Here is a 21,212-nt window from a genome sequence, read left to right as displayed (position 1 = left end):
GCAATATTCATCGGGTACACATTGATTATATAGCCATCACTCATCAGAAACCAAAATAAATATAGTCGAATGCAAAAGCATTCCCACATGATGGACTACCAATACTCCATTCGTTATTTTCGTGCTTTACTTGTTTTTTTAACGAACTTTAAATTTCTTATTCACACTAACAAATCTTATACAGATATCTTGAAAAAAAAATTACAAATTATTAAATCTGGGATCAACAAAAGCTATTTACAACATTTCAGATATGGATACAATACCAATTTATTGGAAGTAGGGTTCAATGTTGGAAGAATAATGCAAGTAGGGTTCGTAAGGTTCAATGTTGGAAGAATAATGCAACCCTTTGTTTAAGTTTTTGATGGATAACAGCTAGTGTTAGCTGGTTGTTATTCCTCCAGCTTTGTAAAGCTAATTAGTAGTTTAAGTTAGAGAGAGTGGGAGGACATAATGATGCTTGCTTAGCTGCCAGGAGGTTACCACAATGATGCTGCCATTATCACAATGATGCTGCCAGAAGGCTCCTCTCCTTCCCGCAATGATGCTGCCAGAAGGCTCATCTCCTTCCCGTTTTCTTATATATGTTGGACCTTGTAGCTGATTATTTTCCATGAAATATACATTAAAATTCAATATGGTATCAGAACAGGAAAAATAAACTGCTGCTGCATTCCTACCATCTCCGATATGGCAGAAGAAAATTCTTCTTCGTTTGAAGCTGAAAATTCCCAGATATTTTCCTCCTCAACCTTGTCTGAGGTGGATGTCAACCCAAATCAAAGATTAAGCTCGGTCTTATTAAATGAGTTTATTACTTGCCTTGGTCAAGAGCAGTGAGTCTTGCCCTAGGTGGAAGGTCCAAGCTAGGGTTCATAAATGGAAGCATCGAAGCTCCTGTTGCATCCTCACCAACATACGAATCCTGGCTTTGCAAAGATCAGCTAGTTATGTCATGGCTCCTAAATTCCATGGAACGTAAAATAGCTGAAATATTCAGTTATTCTGAATCATCATTTAAGCTATGGGAAACAGTCAAGGAAATGTATGGCAGTCAGAACAATGTTGCACGTGTGTTTCAATTGAAGAAGGACATTTCCAACCTACAACAAGAAGGAAAGCCATTTGTTCAACTTCTAGGCAGCATGAAGAGCATGTGGAATGAGTTGGAAATGTATCGGCCTCATACAACTGAAGCGTCCGTACTTCTGAAAAGGGCAGAAGAAGACAAGATATTCCAACTCTTGTCAAGCCTCGATTCTGGATACGAAGACCTGCGAAGCCACATACTTATGAACCCCGAACTACCTTCCTTCACCAGTGTATGTGCAACTATCCAACGTGAAGAAGTAAGAAGGAAAGTCATGAACATTGGCACAAAGACCAGTGTAACTGAAGCAAGGGCTTACCTAACTAACGAAAGAAAATACAAAGTGAAGAATCCACACTTGAAGTGCCAACACTGCAACTATACTGGTCACGTTAAGGAGACATGCTGGATCTTACATGCAGAATTAAAACCGGAGTTCATGAAGGATAACAAGGGCTCACAAAGACAAAATCGTGCACCACACAAAGCCTACAAAGCATTTGCATCAACCTCACATGGGTCTGATACACTCAAGAGCTTCACAGCAAATCCGGCTGCACTCATAAATGATTTTGCAGCATATCTTCAAAGCAAAAAAGAAGGGATTAAGAGTGATCACACGATTGGTTTTGAAGATGGAAACTCAACAGCTTTGCTAGGCAAGTTCAATGGTTTCTTAACAGACACACAACACATGCCCCGAGATGACATGCTAGGTATCATGACTGCTTTCAAAACTGCTCTTAATATAAATATGATGCATGATTTTTGGATTGTTGATTCGGGTGCCACAGATCATATAACCAATCATGTTTCCAAGTTTCACAAGTTTGAAAAATTTTCACAACCTTCTCAAGTCTCAACTGCAAATGGTGAGAGTTCTAAGGTTTTAGGCAAGGGAAATATCAACTTAATGTCGGACACAATTGAGTCAGTAGCCTTATATGTTCCTTCTTTTCCATTTCAACTTCTATCTGTGGGAAAAATCACCAACACCTTAAATTGTTTAGCCATCTTCTCTTCTCACAATGTCATTTTTCAGGATTGTCTCACCAAGAGGACGATTGGTGAAGGGTTTTACCTAGATGGTCTCTATTACATATCAAAGAGCAATCCCAGAGGATTTCAAACCAAGTCCAATCCATCCCAGGATAGTCAATTATGGCATCAACGTTTAGCTCATCCTTCCCAACCTATTTTGTCATCTTTGTTTCCAAACTTAGGAAATGATTTGATTCAGTGTGAAACATGTCATCTGTCTAAGCCCACTAGATTGCCTTTTCACTCATCCTCATCTAGGACTAGTAAAGTTTTCGAACTAGTTCACTCAGATGTATGGGGACCAACGTTTGAATCTTTTGATGGTTATAAGTATTATGTAATCTTTGTTGATGATTTCTCTAGAGCCACATGGTTGTACCTTTTAAAGTCTAAGAGTGAAGTGATAGAAGTTTTTAAGGATTTTCACAACCTTGTTAAGAACCATTTTTCCTCTCAAATTCAAACATTAAGATCTGACAATGGCACCGAATATATGTCCTATATCATGTCACAATATTTGAGCAAGCATGGTATCATGCATCAAACAAGTTGTGTTGGCACACCTCAACAAAATGGTGTAGCTGAAAGAAAAAATCGTGACATACTGGAAAAAACGAGAGCATTAATGTTACAAATGACTGTACCAAAGAAATTTTGGTCCCAATGAGTCATTGCGGCTGTGTACATCATCAATAGACTTCCTAGCCGAGTCTTGGAGTTTAAATCTCCCCTTGAAGTTATGAAAGGAAGAAAAATCGACCTTTCACATCTTAGAGTCTTTGGTTGTGTCTGTTTTGTTCATGTTCAGTCACACCATCGAGCATCTAAATTGGATCCTAGAGCTCTCAAATGTGTTTTTCTTGGTTATTCATCAACTCAAAAAGGATATAAGTGCTATGATCCTCAACTGAGAAAAATAATTGTATCCAAAGATGTTCGATTCCATGAAGCTAACCCTTTTTTTAGCAAATCACATGAAGCCACAAGTCAGGGGGAGTGTATCTTAGACCTGCTTCCTCTACCAAGAATCAGCATTCCAGATGTTTTAAACAACAGAGTGTATAACCATGACAACACCGATGCATCTCCTACACCTCTCACTGAAGTCAACAATGAAGGCACTCATCCTGATGGTTCTGTGCATAATGATGACAACGGCAATCAAGGAAATCTTCAAAGTGTGGCTGATAACTTGAACGAGGATGAGATAACTCCCCCAGTACCTCGACGCAATCCTCGGCGTGATAGACAACCTCCCACAAGGTTTCAAGATTTTGTCACATATAAACCGAGGCATCCAATCTCCAATTACGTGTCGTATCAAAAGGTAACTCCATCTCATGCTGCCTTTCTTAACACCATTTCAAGTCACAGTGAGCCTCAAAACTTTCATGAGGCTAATAACCAAGCTGTGTGGAAAGAAGCAATGCGAGATGAACTCAAAGCACTAGACCAACATAAAACCTGGAGCATCATCAAACTTCCAAAAGGAAAAAGGGCAGTGGGCTGCAAATGGATCTATAAGATCAAGTTTAATTCTGATGGTTCAATTGAGAGGCATAAAGCCAGGCTGGTGGCTCGAGGATTCACTCAAACATTTGAGGTGGATTACAAAGAAACATTTGCTCCTGTTGCAAAAATGAACTCAGTTAGGGTTCTATTGTCTGTTGCTGTCAATAAGGGTTGGTCCATATACCAAATGGACGTGAAGAATGCCTTTCTACATGGTGATCTTGAAGAAGAGGTCTATATGAGATTGCCACCAGGACACCCTCAAAGCCAGGAACCTGATTTGGTGTGTAAATTGCATAAGTCAATTTATGGATTGAAGCAATCGCCTCGTGCTTGGTATGCAAAACTAAGTTCCGTTCTTCATAGTGTTAGTTTCAAAAGGAGTAATGCAGATTCATCATTATTTGTTCGCACGGGAGCTGTGAGCAAATTAGTTGTGTTGATATACGTGGATGACTTAATAATCACAGGTGATAATGATGCAGAAATCTCCACACTCAAACAATCACTTCATTAAAGATTTACAATTAAAGATCTCGGGGTGTTGAAGTATTTTCTTGGAATCGAAATGGCATCTTCACACAAGGGACTATTTCTTAATCAACGGAAATACGTCATGGATCTACTCAAGGAAGCTAATATGAGTGAGGCTAAGCCTGCACTTACCCCTCTCGATAGCAAGCTCAAACTTGACTTGAGAGGCATGCCACTCTCGGATATCAGCTTCTATCAGAGGCTTATCGGCAAGCTGATCTACCTAACAATCACCATACCTGACATCTCATATTCAGTAAGTATCGCCAGTCAGTTCATGCACTCCCCCACCATCGAGCATCTAAACCTTGTAAAAAGGATCTTACGTTACTTAAAAGGGTCCGTTGGTCGTGGCATCCTCATGGCAAAGAATGACAACACTCAAATAATGGGGTACTGCGATGCAGATTGGGCAGGAAACGCCATCGATCGCAAGTTCACCACTGGTTACTGTACCTTTGTTGGTGGAAATTTGGTCACGTGGAAGAGCAAAAAACAAACTGTCATCGCAAGATCAAGTGCCGAAGCTGAATATCGTGCAATGGCCTCAACCGCGTGTGAGCTGATATGGCTAAAAGAACTTTTATGTGACTTAGGTGTGTTCACGACTCAACCAATGACCTTATTGTGTGACAACCAGGCTGCCATGCACATAGCATCAAACCCCGTCTTTCACGAGAGGACGAAACATATTGAAGTCGATTGCCACTATGTCCGTGAACAAGTACAGTCGTAGGTGATCCAGACGTATTATGTAAAAAGCTCCGATCAACTGGTTGATATATTCACCAAACCTATGGCTTCTCATCAGTTTCAAAGGCTCCTCTCCAAGCTTGGATCCATCAATCTTCTGGATCCAGCTTGAGGGGGAGTATTGGAAGTAGGGTTCAATGTTGGAAGAATAATGCAAGTAGGGTTCGTAAGGTTCAATGTTGGAAGAATAATGCAACTTTTTGTTTAAGTTTTTGATGGATAACAGCTAGTGTTAGCTGGTTGTTATTCCTCCAGCTTTGTAAAGCTAATTAGTAGTTTAAGTTAGAGAGAGTGGGAGGACATAATGATGCTTGCTTAGCTGCCAGGAGGTTCCCACAATAATGCTGCCATTATCACAATGATGCTGCCAGAAGGCTCATCTCCTTCCCGCAATGATGCTGCCAGAAGGCTCCTCTCCTTCCCGTTTTCTTATATATGTTGGACCTTGTAGCTGATTATTTTCCATGAAATATACATTAAAATTCAATACAATTGACATCTATAATGGAATTAAAATTTGAAATCTAGAATTGATCCCAAAACTGAAATTTCTATTTTGGAAAAGCACTTACATTGGAGGACGGCCCACGAGGAAAGGATCATTTTTACCTCTTAGGTCGAGGTCCAATTCCCGCAGGCTTGGCCATAATTTGGCCGGAAAACCTGCGGTCATCGTTTCTTAGATCTGAAATTGATGAAATTTGGTTACGAATATTGTTGGAAATGTGCCCTAAAACCAATCATATGATGATACTTTACGGACATTTCATATGTTAAACTAATCTAGTTTAATATCAAGGGCAAAGATTATTGTTTTAAGCCGTCTCATATAAATGTTATATGCTTAAACGATAAGTCCAAGGAATATGTAATTAGGAGAATGTGATTTAAACAAGTTAGATTAATGAGACCATTCTCTTTCGTATACATATCCTAAACGTTCCTGATCATAGGATTGCTAATTGGGCATTGACAGTCCGTTAAGATCAGTACATGCTATGTCTTCTCTTAGTGAGAGTGACTAGTCTCGAGTCATTGGTGTGATTGACACCAAGACAAGCATGTAGGTGCTCAATAGCGAATGAGTCCACTGAACACGATCAACGAGGAGTTCTCATACTCATGTCACATGAGAACTCATGGTTGGGATAATGCAAAGTAGTCCTTTGACCTGAGGCATCATAGTTGTCTTGTGGTTAGGTCATTGATCTTTGATTATGTCAAAGTCACCCCATCCACGGGTGTCCACGGCATCGTCGGGGTTAAGCCACTTAGCCATGGAGGCAAGTGAATGCGCAACAAGGGATCTCTAACCTTCAAACCGTTTGGGAGAGAATACTCTATGATATGATTAAGAATCTCTGGCCAGAGTATGAATGAGATTTAGGAAGTCGTTCCAAATCTCATTCAAGGTAATCATATAAGCACATGTATCACATTGGATAGTAGACATGAATAAACTATCAATCCAAACAATGTGGTCAAGAGTATTGTATTAGAGAAAGACCGTATTGCATTGTAATCCTAAACTGAATAGGTTCTCCACCTCTTCTGATTAGCTTGGGTAACCATGATATGCTGCTAGGTGTCACTCATTGTTTGTGGAAGCCCTAAACGTGTATAATCACTAAAGGGAGAATTGAAAGTAAGTTTCAATTCACAATCGATTTGAAATGGTTTTAATCGCCCACTGCCTCGCTAAAAGGAACCTGATGGATCGTACACCGTGTAAGGCAGAGATTGAATAAACAATGGAGATGAGTAAGAATAATTAAATGGTTTAATTATTGATGGCAAGGACTAATTAATATGTTAATTAATCAAACGAATCAAGTTCGTTAAAAGATCACGGGTTAGTTTTGGGCATCAAGGCCCAATGGGCTTCGAATGTTAAGCCCATTGACTTAAGTTGTATGACAACTTAATGACAAATAATTCACAAAGGCCTTAAAAGCCCAATGCAACCCTATGGCCGGCCATTTAGTTAAAGGAGTGGGTTTTAGACTTATTTACAAGTTTGCCACTCCAATGAATTAAGGTATAAATATGACTTTATAGCCAAAATTCATTTAGGGTTTTCTTTTAAGGAATTGGAGAGAACACAAAGCTCTCATTTCTCTCTAAAGAGGCTGGCCCTCTTGGAGGGGATTAGCTAGTAATCTTTCTCCTCCAAGGTCACTCATTTCTTCATCAATCTTACCTTGGTGTGGAGACTTAGAGGTTCTCAATTTTGAGAACTTGGAGAACCATTTCATCCATCCAAATCCATAGATCTAAGATGCAAGGAATGAAGGCCCTCTCTTTGGGTGATTAGCCTTTGCTTATGCAAAGAGGAATCTACAAAGGTATAATATTTCTCAACTAACAAATGTTGTTTTAAGTTGAGTCAAGGTTCACCAATCTACTAGGCTTTGAATTTCATGGTTAATGTTTTGTTTTTAAGTGCATACAAGCATGATTCCGCCTTTAATTTGTTAATTGCATGCTATAGATGTTGCTTAAATGAACATGTTTTCACAAAATTTCCTTCAAATATGTAGAAACAAACTTAGGGGTCAGAAAGTGGACGGCGGCGCTGTTGCATGAAAGAGGAGAGGATACGAGAGGCAGGAAGATGATTGAGGAGGGAAATGAGGATAGTTTAAGCGAGGTTGTGGTTGACGAGGAGAGCTTGGGGTTGGTGAGAGGCTTGGGTTGATTGGGAAAAGGAGAGACAGAGGAGAGGCGGGAGGAATTGAGAGGGATAGGCTAGGGTTGAAGGGGATGGGAGAGAGACAAAGAAGAGGTGGAAGGAATTGAGAAGAGTGAGGCTTGAAGATTGAGAAGAGATAGAGTGGTATTCTATTTTTATTTTTTATTTTTTATTTTTTGTAATGTTATTCATGTTTTTATACCACATTTGTGTACCATCTTAGGTAGCAATTGATTTGGACAGTCACATCATTTGAAAAATTTACAAAACCCAAGAAAAAGAAGGAGAAAGACTCCTTGTATATCACAATCATCATTTAATTAACTAGTTTTTCTTAATTATTAGTTTATTAAATAATGAACTAAATTTAAAAATCTGATTAATTCAAATGATGTGGTTGTCTACATCAAATGCCATCTAAGATAATATAAAAATGTGGTACAAAAACATGGTATGAATAGTGTAACTTTTTTTTGTCTAAAGAGAGAGTGGTATTCTTATTTTATTTAAAACTAAGGGCATGAAAATATTATAGTGTCATTTTGAATTAATAAACAATCTTATTATTGTGGAATAAGAAAAAGTAAATATGTAGAGGACACAAAAAACCTACTTTTTCTTTAAATACATTAAATTAGAGGACATGAAAACTGTTATCGTGTCTTTGTAAATTAATACTAAATTTCCATTTCTGACATTAAAGGGACATGTGAAAGCAGGATGGACATATGGGCACAATAATCTTGGTTTTTGTGCCCAATAATGTGTTTGTGTCAACTTTTATTACATTTGGGAACAATACGTGGTGCTCTTTATTCAATGTGCACTATTCCACCCTATTAGTGTTTAAAGGGACACAAACTCTTCATTTGTGTCCTCAATTTAGTATCCAAAGCCCATTTTTCTTGTAGTGATTACACGTTTCAACCTAAAATCTTATTCTAATCAAGTATCGATGAAGAAAGAACTCTACCTACAAAAGATAAGTATTTTATCTTATTTTTTTTATTTTATTTAATAAATTGTGGTAACAAAATTGTGATATACTAATATTAATTTTGGGGTGTGCTATCCACATACCCCAAATCATCTCTTGTTAATTTTTGTCCGTTAATCTTCTTCATTTCATCCGATCTGACGATCGAAAATTAAAGGGTGTGTGAGAAGTAAAATGGGGTGTGTGGATATCACACCCCTTAATTTTATATGATTTATTGTAGGAGAAGTAGTGACATTCAAATCTCCTATATTTCCAACAGTCTTCCCACTATGTTATAATTCCGTTTCCCATTAATGAAATTTGTTTCTTACCCACAAGAGAGAGCGAACTAAGTCATATCAATTATTAACATTTTGATTTTTAACAAGACTCATCACCATGTAATAAAATCAAGCATTATAAACAGAAATAATTTTTTCGTACGTCAAACAAGACCGACTTCACTTTCTTGGGATGAAAAATTGGAGACCACGCGTAGGGGAATTAAAACCCTCTGGGTCATTCTTACATTGGGGAATGGTAATGCAATGCATATAAAGAACAGGATAACAAAATGTGAGATTTAGGGATAATAGTTCACAGCTTGATCCACTTTCTAGCTGTTCTAACTCACACGTTTCACTGGAGACATCGAGACAGGTTCCAAGATTTACCTATCACTCAACTTGGCATTCTCCCTTGCTTTTACTGTCTGTGGCAGTTAACTTGCTCTTTTACCTTTTGGTTTTAAGTGGAAATCACTATTGTTTTTCCAGTTACTTTATTTTAAGCTCTGATGAACATTACTAACTATTGATGCACAAAACCAAAGGTCTTAGAACAACGTAAATCCGACCGTGAATCTGCAAGAAAGTAAATAACACAAGATGTATCGTGGTTCACCCCAAAGTTTGGGCTACGTCCATACTGATATTGTATTTCTGAGTGAGAGAGAGATCTGAATGAGAGAGAGCTTTGAGAGGATGAGAGGGTGTTCGTGGCTAGAATTTCCATCGGGGATGTCTCCTAGCCGACGAGCACACAGCTTCCCGAGAGGTTGGCGCCGGTTGATGCTTTCTGTCAGGCTTCTGCTTCACTGGCGGGCTTGTCAGGCAAAGCTTGTCGGGGCAATGCTGAAAGAGAAGGATATAGTTAACTTTGAAAGGTGCCTTTGTAAGGCCTTAGGTGTAGGCCTTAAGGCTCACAATCAAGATTAACTTTTAAGTGCTCAAGCATGCCACTACCATCTTTAGCATGACAGATGTAAAATGGATGTTGAATTTTAGTTGGACATATACCCGAGAGACCATGTTAGTTATCACAAGTGCCTTTGTGGGGCCTTAGGTGTAGGCCTTGAGGCTTCCGATCAAGAACTAGCCTAGTACTCGAATATACGATGTCTATTTTATTATCTGCAGAAGTGTTATAACCATTATACTTCTGATTATCCGAGCCCGCAGAGTAGAATGAACCCAAATAGGGCATTAGATATAGGTCTTGAGGCTTCCCATTAGAATCCCTTCTATACTCAAACGTTCTACTATGATCATAATATAATAGAAATAAAACTAAGAAATAGATCGATTACTTCCGCCCCAAGTAACTTCGGACTTCTTGTTATCAAAGCTTGTCGTGGATGGGTTAAGTCCACATAAGGTTCTTTTTTATGCCTTGAGGCCAATGACTTTTAAATGATCAAACTTACATGCCCGAGAGCTTAGAACTTGGATCTAGTTTGAACTGTGAAGACATATTCCAATCGGATTCAAGCACTGAGAGAGTCTTTTAATAGTCATCTTACTAGAAATAACTTGAAGTATACAACATATTGCCAGGCTAATGAATGAAAAGACAAAAACAAAGAGGTTCGGGCAAGGTTTAACCTTGTCGGGCAAGGCTGATCGTCTTGCAACTTCCTATCTTTGTGGTTTATCAAGGGATTTGAGAGCTTTTAGAAAGGGGGGTAGAGAGATGAGTGTACAGAAAGAAATCGATACTACAGCAAGCTTAGGACAAGGTAGCAAAGCTATTACAAAGGGTTCTGGTAAGGGTTTATCCCGAAATGGATAAAGGCTTGGGCTGGCTACAGCTTCGTTTGAAGGCAAATCTGGTTTTGAGCAGAGTTTGTGCTTGTATTTGTTTGTTTGATTGAGTGTCCTTTGCTCTGATTTCTCTTTCTTCTTTTATAGACACTTCGGCTTGGCCTCTTGTAGCAATAATCTTGCCCGAATGTATTTTGAAAGGTAGTGACTCATCAGCTATTTTACTTGCACTGCCACTGTAAAGTACTTTTGGGCTGATTAGCTGGCTAGTCTATACCACTTGGTCTTTGGGTAGGTGAGCAAGTGGTACAAATGACCTGCACCTAGTCGGGAAAGACCTTTTCTGCCTTCTAGGCTTCGGCTAGGCTTTGGGCTTCTCTCCTCCTTTTGGGCCAACTCTCTTTTGAGCCCAAAGTTTAAGTTTTAGCCCAAACAGTGCCCCCTTTAATCAATATTCAGACTGGAATTCCAGGCGCCAATATTGATTGAATATCCGCATGCTTGTATACCTGCTCTTGGAACTTGTGTTTTCTTAGACAGGATGACTACGATCCTGCGTCTTTTGTTTTTCTCATGACCTTTGGGCTATCCTCTGTGGTTTCTATAAATTCGGGCTTGAAATTGCTTCTGTTAAGCCAACATACCTACTTCAGCCTTCGCTTTTATCAACCCTGAGTACTTCTGCCTCCTTAGTTTTCTTCCCAAAATTGTAAAATGAGCTCTTCAGGATTCAAGTGGGGTTTTCTAAAACTCTCTTTTCGCAAGAAAAAGAGTTTTCATCAGATAATTACTATCTCCAACACCTTTGGTCAAACACCCTATTATCCCTAACATCCTTGGTCAGGTGGTTTCCTCATGAAGGCTGGTCTTTCTGCTTGCTGTTATGGTAAGTCAGACTTCACCATCATGTATGGTGATGACTCTGCTTGAGGATCCTCTACCAAGCTTATCTTGGCCGCACAACCCGATCACCTGATCGGATTCTATCAATGAAGACATCGAAAAACTAGCTGAGACACCATTGCACCTGGAAAGAATCGAACGTAGCATATTGGAATTGAATCTGTTGTAAATTTCACCAATTTGTCGAAATGAAATAAACATTACTTTGTGTCTCCTTGTCTTCTTGAATGATTTGATGAACATACACTGCATTTTAGTATCCCGAAGCCAGCTTTACTTTGCATCTTCTTCAATATAACAATATCTAACATCCCATAACGTAGGACAATACTTTTTTCAAGAATTTAACATTAATGAGATGTTTCTGCCAATTCCCTTCGAGGTTCGCCAAGTAGTATCCTCCTTTGTCTAATACTCGACTAATCATGAAAGGGCCTTCCCATGTCGGGCTCCATTTTCCAAAGCCCCTAAGCTGAGCTCCTAGAGGAAAGACTGTTTTCCACACCAAATCTCCTTCCTTAAAAGACTTTATCTTCACCTTCTTGTTGTAAGCTCGGGCAACAGCTTTCTTCCCTTCCTGAATCTGGTTCAAGGCTTCAATTCGGGCTACATCTAAGTCTTCAATCCCTTGACACATGGCTTCGATATACTCTTCGATGTGCAACCCAAACTAATTTTGAATTCTGACATAACTTACATTGATCTCCATGGGAAGCACTGCATCTTGCCTGAAAGTTAAAGCATAAGGAGTTGTCCATGTTCCTGCCCTCTTGGAAGTTCTGTATGCCCACAAAGTATTCCCCAACTCTTCATGCCACTTTTCCGGACTATCTACCACCATTCTTTTGATAATGTTTACCAAAATCTTGTTGCCGGATTCTGCCTGGCTATTTGACTGCGGGTAGTAAGGACTGGATTGGATCATCTTTATTTTGTATTTGCTTGCAAATTCTTCAACTTCTTTTGAAATAAAAGATGGCCCTTGATCCGTCACTATGGTTTCGGGCACCCCAAATCTATACAGAATCTTGGTCTCAATAAAATTTTTTACTGCAGCTGAGGTTATGGATTTTACAACCGATGCCTCTACCCATTTGGTGAAGTAATCCGTTGCTACAATTATGAAAGTGTGCCCCTTGCTAGAAGCCGGGTAGATCTGCCCAATGAAGTCCATTGCCTATCCTCTGAAGGGCCAAGGCTTGACTACTGGATTTAAAGGTACTGAGGGTACATGTTGGAGAGGACCGTGCCTTTGACATTCCTCACACCCTCGGGCATATGACTTGCAATCTTTTTCCATGTCGAGCCAGACATAACCATACCTCCTAAGTAACCACCTCATCTTCGTTCCAGCCTGATGTGCTCCACATACTCCTTCATGTACTTCGGCCATCACTCTCATGGATTCCTCTTGGCCTAAGCATTTCAATAACAACTCATCTGGAGTTTTCCTTAGCAAGTCTTTCGCCCATAATACATACTTAGTTGCTTGTTGTCTATCCTTCTTGCTGGTGGGTGAAGATGGATCTTTTAAATGATGGACGATGGGCGACCTCCAATCTTCTATCTCAGTTTCTAGAACCATTACATCCAGACTGAATCCTCTTTCCAGGATAGAAGGAAGATTTCTTCTTTGAATCTCGACATCTAACCCATATTTTCTTTCTTGTATTGGCATACCTGAGGCTAATTTCGCCATCTCGTTGGCTGCTAGGTTGGCTCCTCTTGGAACATGACTAACCGATATCTCAGAATCCCAATAACTCAGCAACTGCGTGGCCGCCAAATAATATCCAGCCATGGTGATATGTCTGCACTTGAACTCCCCATTTAGCTGGTTTATTACCAATTCTAAATCATCAAACACCTCTACCTCCATTGCCCCCAAATCCATCAAGATTTCCAGACCAATTATTAAGGCCTCATACTCTGCCCGAATATTGGTATTCCCTTGGTAATCTAAGAGAAATGAGTAATAATGATAAATCCCTGAGGGTTGATAATTACAATCCCAACTCCTGAAGCCTTCTGAGTATAGGAACCATCAAAATATAGCTTTTAAAGAGTAATCCATAGACCAGCCACTCTTCTTATCTCTTGCTGGACCCACTCCTCTTTGCCCGAGATACCTTTGCTTGGTGGGATCCAAACACTAGTAACTTTCAGGGTTCTCGGTATATTGATTATCTCATCTTGAGATTCTTGATGCTCCGCTAAGAAGTCAGCAATTGCTTGGCCTTTTACTGCCCTTTAGGGTACATACTGAAAGCTAAATTCTGATAATGCTAGAATCCACTTCCCAATCCTTTCTATTAGCATTGGCTTTGATAACATGTACTTTATCACATCTGTCTTGGCAATGATGTGTACGTGACAAGGTAACATGTAATGCCTCAGCTTATTGGCAGTAAAATACAGAGCTAAGCACAATCTCTCTACTGGGGAATATCTTGTTTCTACCTCGGTCAGACTACTGAGGTAGTACACTGCCTGCTCTTTCCCACCTTCATTATTTTGAGCTAGCAAACTCCCGATTGATTTATCTGAAGCAGAGATATATAACTTTAAGGGTTTTCCCCTTTGAGGTGGTACCAACACTGGCGGAGAAGTCAAATAAGCTTTGATACTATCGAAAGCTTTTTGGTGTGGTGGTCCCTACTCAAAATTCTCCTTATCCTTCAGTCTTGGCAATGAATCTTCTCAAGAAATTAATTTTGCCTAGCAGCCTCTGGAGTTGCACCTTGTTGGTGGGTGAAGGCGACTCCATTATTGCCCGTGATTTGTTCTTGTCCACTTCTACACCTCTTTCATGAACCAGGAATCCCAAGAAGTTGCCCGCTCTCACTCCAAACGCACACTTCTTTGGATTCATCTTCAATTTATGGATCTTCATTCTTGTCAATGCCTGCTTGAGGTCTATCAGATGCTGCTATTCTGTCTTGAATTTCACCACGATGTCATCAATATACATCTCCATATTATGGCCAATCAGATCATGAAAGATGGCATTCATTGCCCTTTGGTAGGTTGCACCAGCATTCTTGAGCCCGAATGGCATGACCAGATATTCATATGCCCCTACATACCCAGGACACCTAAAAGCTGTTTTATGTATATCATCCAGAGCCATCTTTATCTGATTGTACCTGGCATTTCCATCCATAAAAGATAAGACTTTGTGTTTTGCTACTGCATATATGGATAGATCTGCCATGGGCATGGGATATTCATCTTTTGGTGTAGCGCCATTAATATTTCTGTAATCAACACAACATCGAACTGTTTTTGTTATGGCCTTTAAAACGAGTACAATGTTGGCTAACCATTCCACATATTTGGCTAGCCTGATAAATCCAGCTTTTACTAGCCTTTCAATCTCTTCTTTGACCTTCTCTTCTATCTCCTTCGACATCCTTCGCGATGCTTGCTTAACAGGCTTATATCCCTCCTTGATGGGCATTCTGTGTTTCACCAAGGTTGAATCTAAACCTGGCATCTCAGTATAATGCCAAGCAAAACAATCTCTGAATTCTTGCAAGAGACAGACAATTTTTGCCCGATCCTCACTCTCCAATAAACCACTGATTTGTATTGGTTTTGGATCCTCCTCTTTTCTTAGATCAATAACTTCCAGAGGATCTTGGACCTTTGGTGGTGGCTTATTAGGTTCTGCACATAAAAATTCGACTAGCTCTGGGCTCTCGGGCAGGTCATCTGGCTCATCTAGGTTATATATGCACTTGGCCATTTAAATGGCCCTTTCCAATTCTTCTCGACAAGATTCCTTCTTGCTTTCATCCTGGCTGGTTGAAGCTCATACCTGCCATTCCTGCTCTTCTCTGTCTAAGAGCTCATTTTCTTGCCTTCTTCCTTTCCCATACACCAACAGTCTTATAATCAGGGACCTGACTGCCATTACCTGATCCTTCCTCTTTTGTTATGTCATTAATGGTGTAGGGGTGTTGGGACGATACAAGGTCTATCCCACTCCTCTCTAGTAAGGAGCATTCCTTGTTCTAGAAGCTTTTAGGCCGTCACCTTGGTAGGGCGGTCGTTCTCATCTGCTCCTGAACACTTTAAAATTCCTACGTTGGGATTGTAGAAACTTGATTCAGCAACATTGGTTGTCGGAATAAATGGTCGTGATTCGGCCTCTATCATCTCCCAAAAGCCTGGTCCTTCTGCGCATGCTTCATGATAAACAGTCACTTGTTGATGTAGAGTGGAGGGTATAGCAAGACTTTGGTGGATCCAATCTCTTCCGAGTAAGGCTCCATAGGTAGAGGTGCAGTCCACCACAAAGAATGCCAGCATGATCTATTTAGACCTCAAATCCACTTCTAAAGGCAATATCCCATGAGTCTTGGTAATAGCGCCCGAGAAGTTAGAAACAATGAGGTCTGTAGGAATAAGATCCTCTGTGCCTCTCCCCAACCTTTTCATTTGCTTGGCCGGTAGTACATTAACAGCTGTTCCTCCATCAATTAAAATTCTTTTGAAGGGCACCCCCTCTAAATGAGCTGTAACATATATGGGCTTCAGATGATTGGCAAGCGAAATGTTCAGGTGGCTGAACACCATATTGTCTGTATAGATCCTTAAAAGACCATCCTTAGATGCTTCAGATGATTCAGCTTTTCCCGATTCTCCCTCTTCAGCTATTTCCATATTGACATGGGCCATCATTGGCTCAGTTGTTACGTAGTCTCCTTCCATGGTGACAGGCTGATTAGGTCTGGCACCAAACATGGCAGATAACACATACGCCATGTTGATATGAAAATTGCTAGACTCTAGTAGTTCTTCTTTCTTACTCCCAATCTGGTCCATAAACTCATCTAACCAAGCCATCGCATCTGCTGGAAGCAGTGGTTTTGGTACCCCCTCTTGTTAATTCAGGCCTGAATACGGTGTTTACTTTGGAACTTCCCCGAAAGGATCCACTAATGATAGAGAATGTGGTTTTCTTTCAGGTGAGACAGTTCCAAAACAAATAAGCTGCTCTGCCTTCTATCCGGGAGTTGGCACCATGATCATGTCTTCTTGAGCTCTCCTCAAGATCTTATATTTCCCAGGGTGTAGGCTTTGTGGCACATGGTTTCCCTCGCCTTCAGTCTTGCTATTAGCCTTTTCCACCTCTTTTTTACTCCTCCATCGAAGCTGACTACTCCCCTCAGATGACATTTTCTCCAACTTTTGATTCTTGGATGCTTCTGATGTCGCAGGGGTTTTTAAGGAGTTCATATAGGCTTTGTGTTGCCTTTGGACCCTTCTAACCATGGAGGCTCCCATTTGCTTAACGGGCTGTCCATTTTTCCTAACCCCGTACCATTTTCGCCCGAGGCGGGCATGATTATCTTTTTTGATAGGATTTGTTATCCTATCATTCCTCCTGACCTCTCTTCCCATATGGTCGTACTGAGAGTGCTCTACACCCCTCTCTTTTGGCTTCTTGGCATCTTTATCTTCTGCCTCCTAGGAAATTTCATGATTGCGAAATATCTCTAATAAAGCCCTAGGTTGGGAATCGCATCCTAACCGCTGAAAAACACTTCAGGAGGTATCCCTTCCTGCAGTCCACCTAGCTCTCTCATGTGCCTCTTTTCTTTTTTCTTCTTCATTCTTCCTAATCAGTTCATGATCTATGAGGGCTCCTGTGGACGGTATTTCGAGCTCACACTCACATTGGCACTTACTGCACAGAACCATCCCTTTGATTATGGCGGCTCTTAGATATTCGGGCAAGTTGACCACCCCTTTTGTGGGTTTGTTGAAGGAATTTTTGTGAAAAACATGTTCATTTAAGCAACATCTATAGCATGCAATTAACAATTAAAAGGCGGAATCTGAAGGATTTATTTTGAAAAACATGTTCATTTGAATAACATCTATAGCATGCAATTAACAAATTAAAGGCGGAATCATGCTTGTATGCATTCAAAAACAAAACATTACCCATGAAATTCAAAGCCTAGTAGATTGGTGAACCAATAATCAACTCAAAACAAAGTGAGTTGAAATTAATACCTTTGTAGATTCCTCTTTGCATAAGCAAAGGCTAATCACCCAAAGAGATAGGGGCCTTCATTCCTTGCTTCTTAGATCCATGGATTTGGATGGAAGAATAGGTTTCTCCAAGTTCCCAAAATAGGGAACCTCTAAGTCTCTTCACCAAGGTTTGATTGTAGAAGAAATGAGTGACCTTGGAGTAGTAGGATTGCTAGATGTACCCTCCAAGGTGTTGGCCTCTTTAGAGAGAAAATGGAGAGACAATTCTCACCCATTTTCACCCAAAATAAACCCTTAATCACATTAATGAATATTTGGCTATAAAGTCCTTTATATAGTCACTTCTTTAAGTGACCTAAACAACCAAAACCCTAATTCATCACCATATGGCCGGCCACCTAAGGAATTTTGGGCTTTTGGGCTTTAATGAATCTTTATTCATTAAATTGTCATACAACTTAAGTTAATGGGCTTGACGTTCGAAGCCCATTGGGCCTTAAGGTCCAAAACTATCCCGAGGTCTTTAACGAACTTATTCGTTTGATTAATTAACATATTAATTAATCCTTGCCATAAATAAATGATTAAACCATTTAATCATTCTTACTCATTTCCGTTTAATCTTCAATCTCTACCTTTTATGGTGTGCGATTCATTAGGTTCCTTTTAGCGAGGCAGTGGGCGATTAAAACAATTTTACATCGATTGTGAATTGAAACAATTTTCAATTCTCCCTTTAGTGGTTATACACGTATAGGGCTTCCACAAACCATGGTTGACGCCTAGCAGCATGTCATGGTTACCCAAGCTAATCAGAAGAGGTTAGAGAACCTATTCAGTTCGGGATTACAAATGCAATACGGTCCTTCTCTAATCTAATACTCTTGACCACATTGTTTGGTATGATAGTTTATTTACTCATGTCTACTATCCAATGTGAATCGTTTGCTTATATGATTTCCTTGAATGTGATTTGGAACGCATTCCCCAATCTCATTCATACTCTGGCCAAAGATTCCAAATCATATCATAGAGTATTCTCCCTCAACTGTTTGAAGGTTAGAGATCCCTTGTTGCGCATTTACTTGTCTTCATAGCTAAGTGGCTTAACCCCAACGATGCCGTGACACCCCTAGGGGGTGAATTAGACATAATCAAAGATTAAGGACTTAACCACAAGACAACTGTGATGCCTCAGGTCAAAGGACTACTTTGTATTATCCCAACCATGAGTTCTCATGTGACATGGAATATAAGAACTCTTCGTTGATCACGTTTAGTGAACTCATTCTCTTATTGAGCACCTACGTACTTGTCTTGATGTCACACACACCAATGACTCGAGACTAGTCACTCTCCCTGAGAGAAGACACAGTACGTACTGATCTTAACGGATTGTCAATGCCCAATTGGTAATCCTATGATCAGGAACATTTAGGATGTGTCTACGAAAGAATGGTCTCATTAATCTAACTTCATTAGATTGCATTCTCCCAATCACATATTCCTTGGACTTTATCGTTTAAGCATATAACATTTATATGAGACGGCTCAAACAATAATCTTTGCCCTTTATATGTTAAACTAGATTAGTTTAACATTTGAAATGTCCGTAAAGTATCATCATATGATTGGTTTTAGGGCACATTTCCAACAATCTCCCACTTGCACTAGAGCCAATCAGCTTGGTCATCTTGATGATACATCTTCTGTAGTCATTTCATAAATGGCTGAATAGTAGGCCTAGACAGTGAATATCTATATGTGTTATCCACAGAAGCAACCTTGAGAATAACGACGTCACCATTATACATGATTCTCAATCATGTGGTTCAGTCTCTCATTTGTGTTCGGATCTTGATGAGACCTTGATTCCCAGGCTTGAGCTATCGCCCCATTAGTGTCATACACTTTCTGGTTGGAATCGAATAGAGAGTTCATAAATGAACTTTCCCATCCAAACAACATTGTTGTAAACTTCTATATGGCAATATATCTTGCATTCATAATGGAACACACTAAAGTCATTACTTTAATGTTTCCATCCAAATATCTCTTTAGTCATAATAAAGAGATATTTGTTTATCTCTTCATTCATAATGAAGAAACATCCAATGATGAATTAGATTCATAATCTAATACATTTACGCTTCCATTACGTTACTCTAATTCTTCCTCATTCTTTGAGGAATCTATCCTTAAGTATTTCTTAAATACTTAAGGACTCACTTGACAGTTGCCACGGTTCTGATCCTGGGCTTGCACTGATATCGTCTTGTACCGTTCTAGGTACAACTCATATCAATGTTTTTCATACAATATGAAATACATAAATCACCTTTCTGCTTATGCATAAAGGATTCAATTTACGCATTATTTCTATGGGAGTCAAAGGGTACGTTCCCTTTGAGAAGGGCAACTTGCTAGTCTCACTAGAATCGTCCTTCTTATTGAAGTTTATCATCATATGAGAAACTTCCTAGCATCCATTGTCTATTATTAGGGATTGATATAATCCAATTATATCATGAAATATATCATTATAGATTTCTATCCCATGTATATAGACTATATCTCCCATATACATTCTATCTTCATATAATGTATTAAAGTCATAACTTTAACGAAGAAGTATTCTTTTCATTTCCAAAATTAATATATCATATATACTTAAATTTTAGGAACATGATTAACTCCCACTAATCTTTTGTAAAACTCGTAAACAAAAGATTCATTTACATCTTGATGAGAAATCAAACGATTCGATCCTTTTTCCTCATAAAATGCAAATAGCTCCCACTAACTTGCTAAGATCCATGATGGATGGATCTCTACAACTTACATGTCTTGTGATTTATAGTTTTGGACATATATTATCAAGACTATCTTAATAATGGTTTCGGAAACCCATATTATGTCAAAACATTGAATCACCATTTTAGTTGTAGCTAGCAATCTTCGAATTAATTGAAACCAAGCCTACCTCAAAGATGGTTTCTTCAAAGTCAACCATTCTCTTTGATTGTAGTTACCTTAAGCTACCAATTAGCTATGAAGGTTTCATTATTTCGAGTCAAATGGTACTTTACCATTTCCTTGAGTATATATCGTATATGCACTCAATGTAGTCATAAGGATTTTCATTCTTATCGACTACCTTGGAGCTTGTGGTATAGGAACTAGGTTGTTATATTTGTTGATTACTTCCTTGTCTCTCAAAGAACCCATTCTTTGAGTTCTATCTCTCGTTCATTTGCTCTTAGGCAAATCACATTGTAGGATTACAATGAACTTCCCAACAAAACAACATTTGTTAGTTGGTTTATAGAAGCGATATCCAAAAGTTATTTTAAGGATATCCTACAAGATTGTTATCAAACGAATATTGCTTATTAGCACACAACCCCAAATCTTTAACATGCTTAAGATTTGTCTTTCTTTTCCAACTACATCTTATGGAGTCATGAAAATATTGGAAGATCTTCTCATTGACAATCATATTGTTTTAGAAGTATATATCCTATATATGGGTAATAGATAACATTTAACGAACTAAATCTTATTCGAGTTCGTTCTTCTCCTAATGGAGAAATACATTATCTTATGATGCTATTTTCCTTGATATCTTTCAAGGAAACTCATCTAAAGTGTTAC

General features: G+C 39.2%; 2 protein-coding genes across 2 annotated transcripts; one reads left to right on the top strand and one right to left on the bottom strand.

Annotated features, from left to right (window-relative positions):
* Window positions 1-4,214: 4,214 nt before the first annotated feature.
* Window positions 4,215-7,631, top strand: LOC139191628 (uncharacterized mitochondrial protein AtMg00810-like). Its single transcript, XM_070812578.1, has 2 exons — window positions 4,215-4,776; window positions 7,474-7,631. Exons 1-2 carry the CDS (start codon window positions 4,215-4,217, stop codon window positions 7,629-7,631), a joined length of 720 nt encoding a protein of 239 aa, XP_070668679.1.
* Window positions 7,632-12,726: 5,095 nt separating this feature from the next.
* Window positions 12,727-13,428, bottom strand: LOC139191627 (uncharacterized). The gene has a single exon (XM_070812572.1). The coding sequence runs from the start codon at window positions 13,426-13,428 to the stop codon at window positions 12,727-12,729; it is 702 nt and encodes a 233-aa protein (XP_070668673.1).
* Between the last annotated feature and the right edge of the window lie 7,784 nt (window positions 13,429-21,212).

This window comes from Malus domestica, chromosome 02, assembly GCF_042453785.1.
Source record: "Malus domestica chromosome 02, GDT2T_hap1".
Taxonomy (NCBI): domain Eukaryota; kingdom Viridiplantae; phylum Streptophyta; class Magnoliopsida; order Rosales; family Rosaceae; genus Malus; species Malus domestica.
This window is presented reverse-complemented; position numbering and strand designations above follow the sequence as displayed.

What these genes read in the sequence shown, in the direction of transcription:
- LOC139191628 (XM_070812578.1), top strand. Translation starts at nt 4,215, where the DNA reads ATGGCATCTTCACACAAGGGACTATTTCTTAATCAACGGAAATACGTC. An exon ending in AGAACTTTTATGTGACTTAG is followed by an intron (nt 4,777 to 7,473) that starts GTGTGTTCACGA and finishes TCAAATATGTAG; the next exon opens with AAACAAACTTAGGGGTCAGA.
- LOC139191627 (XM_070812572.1), bottom strand. Translation starts at nt 13,428, where the DNA reads ATGGAGGTAGAGGTGTTTGATGATTTAGAATTGGTAATAAACCAGCTA.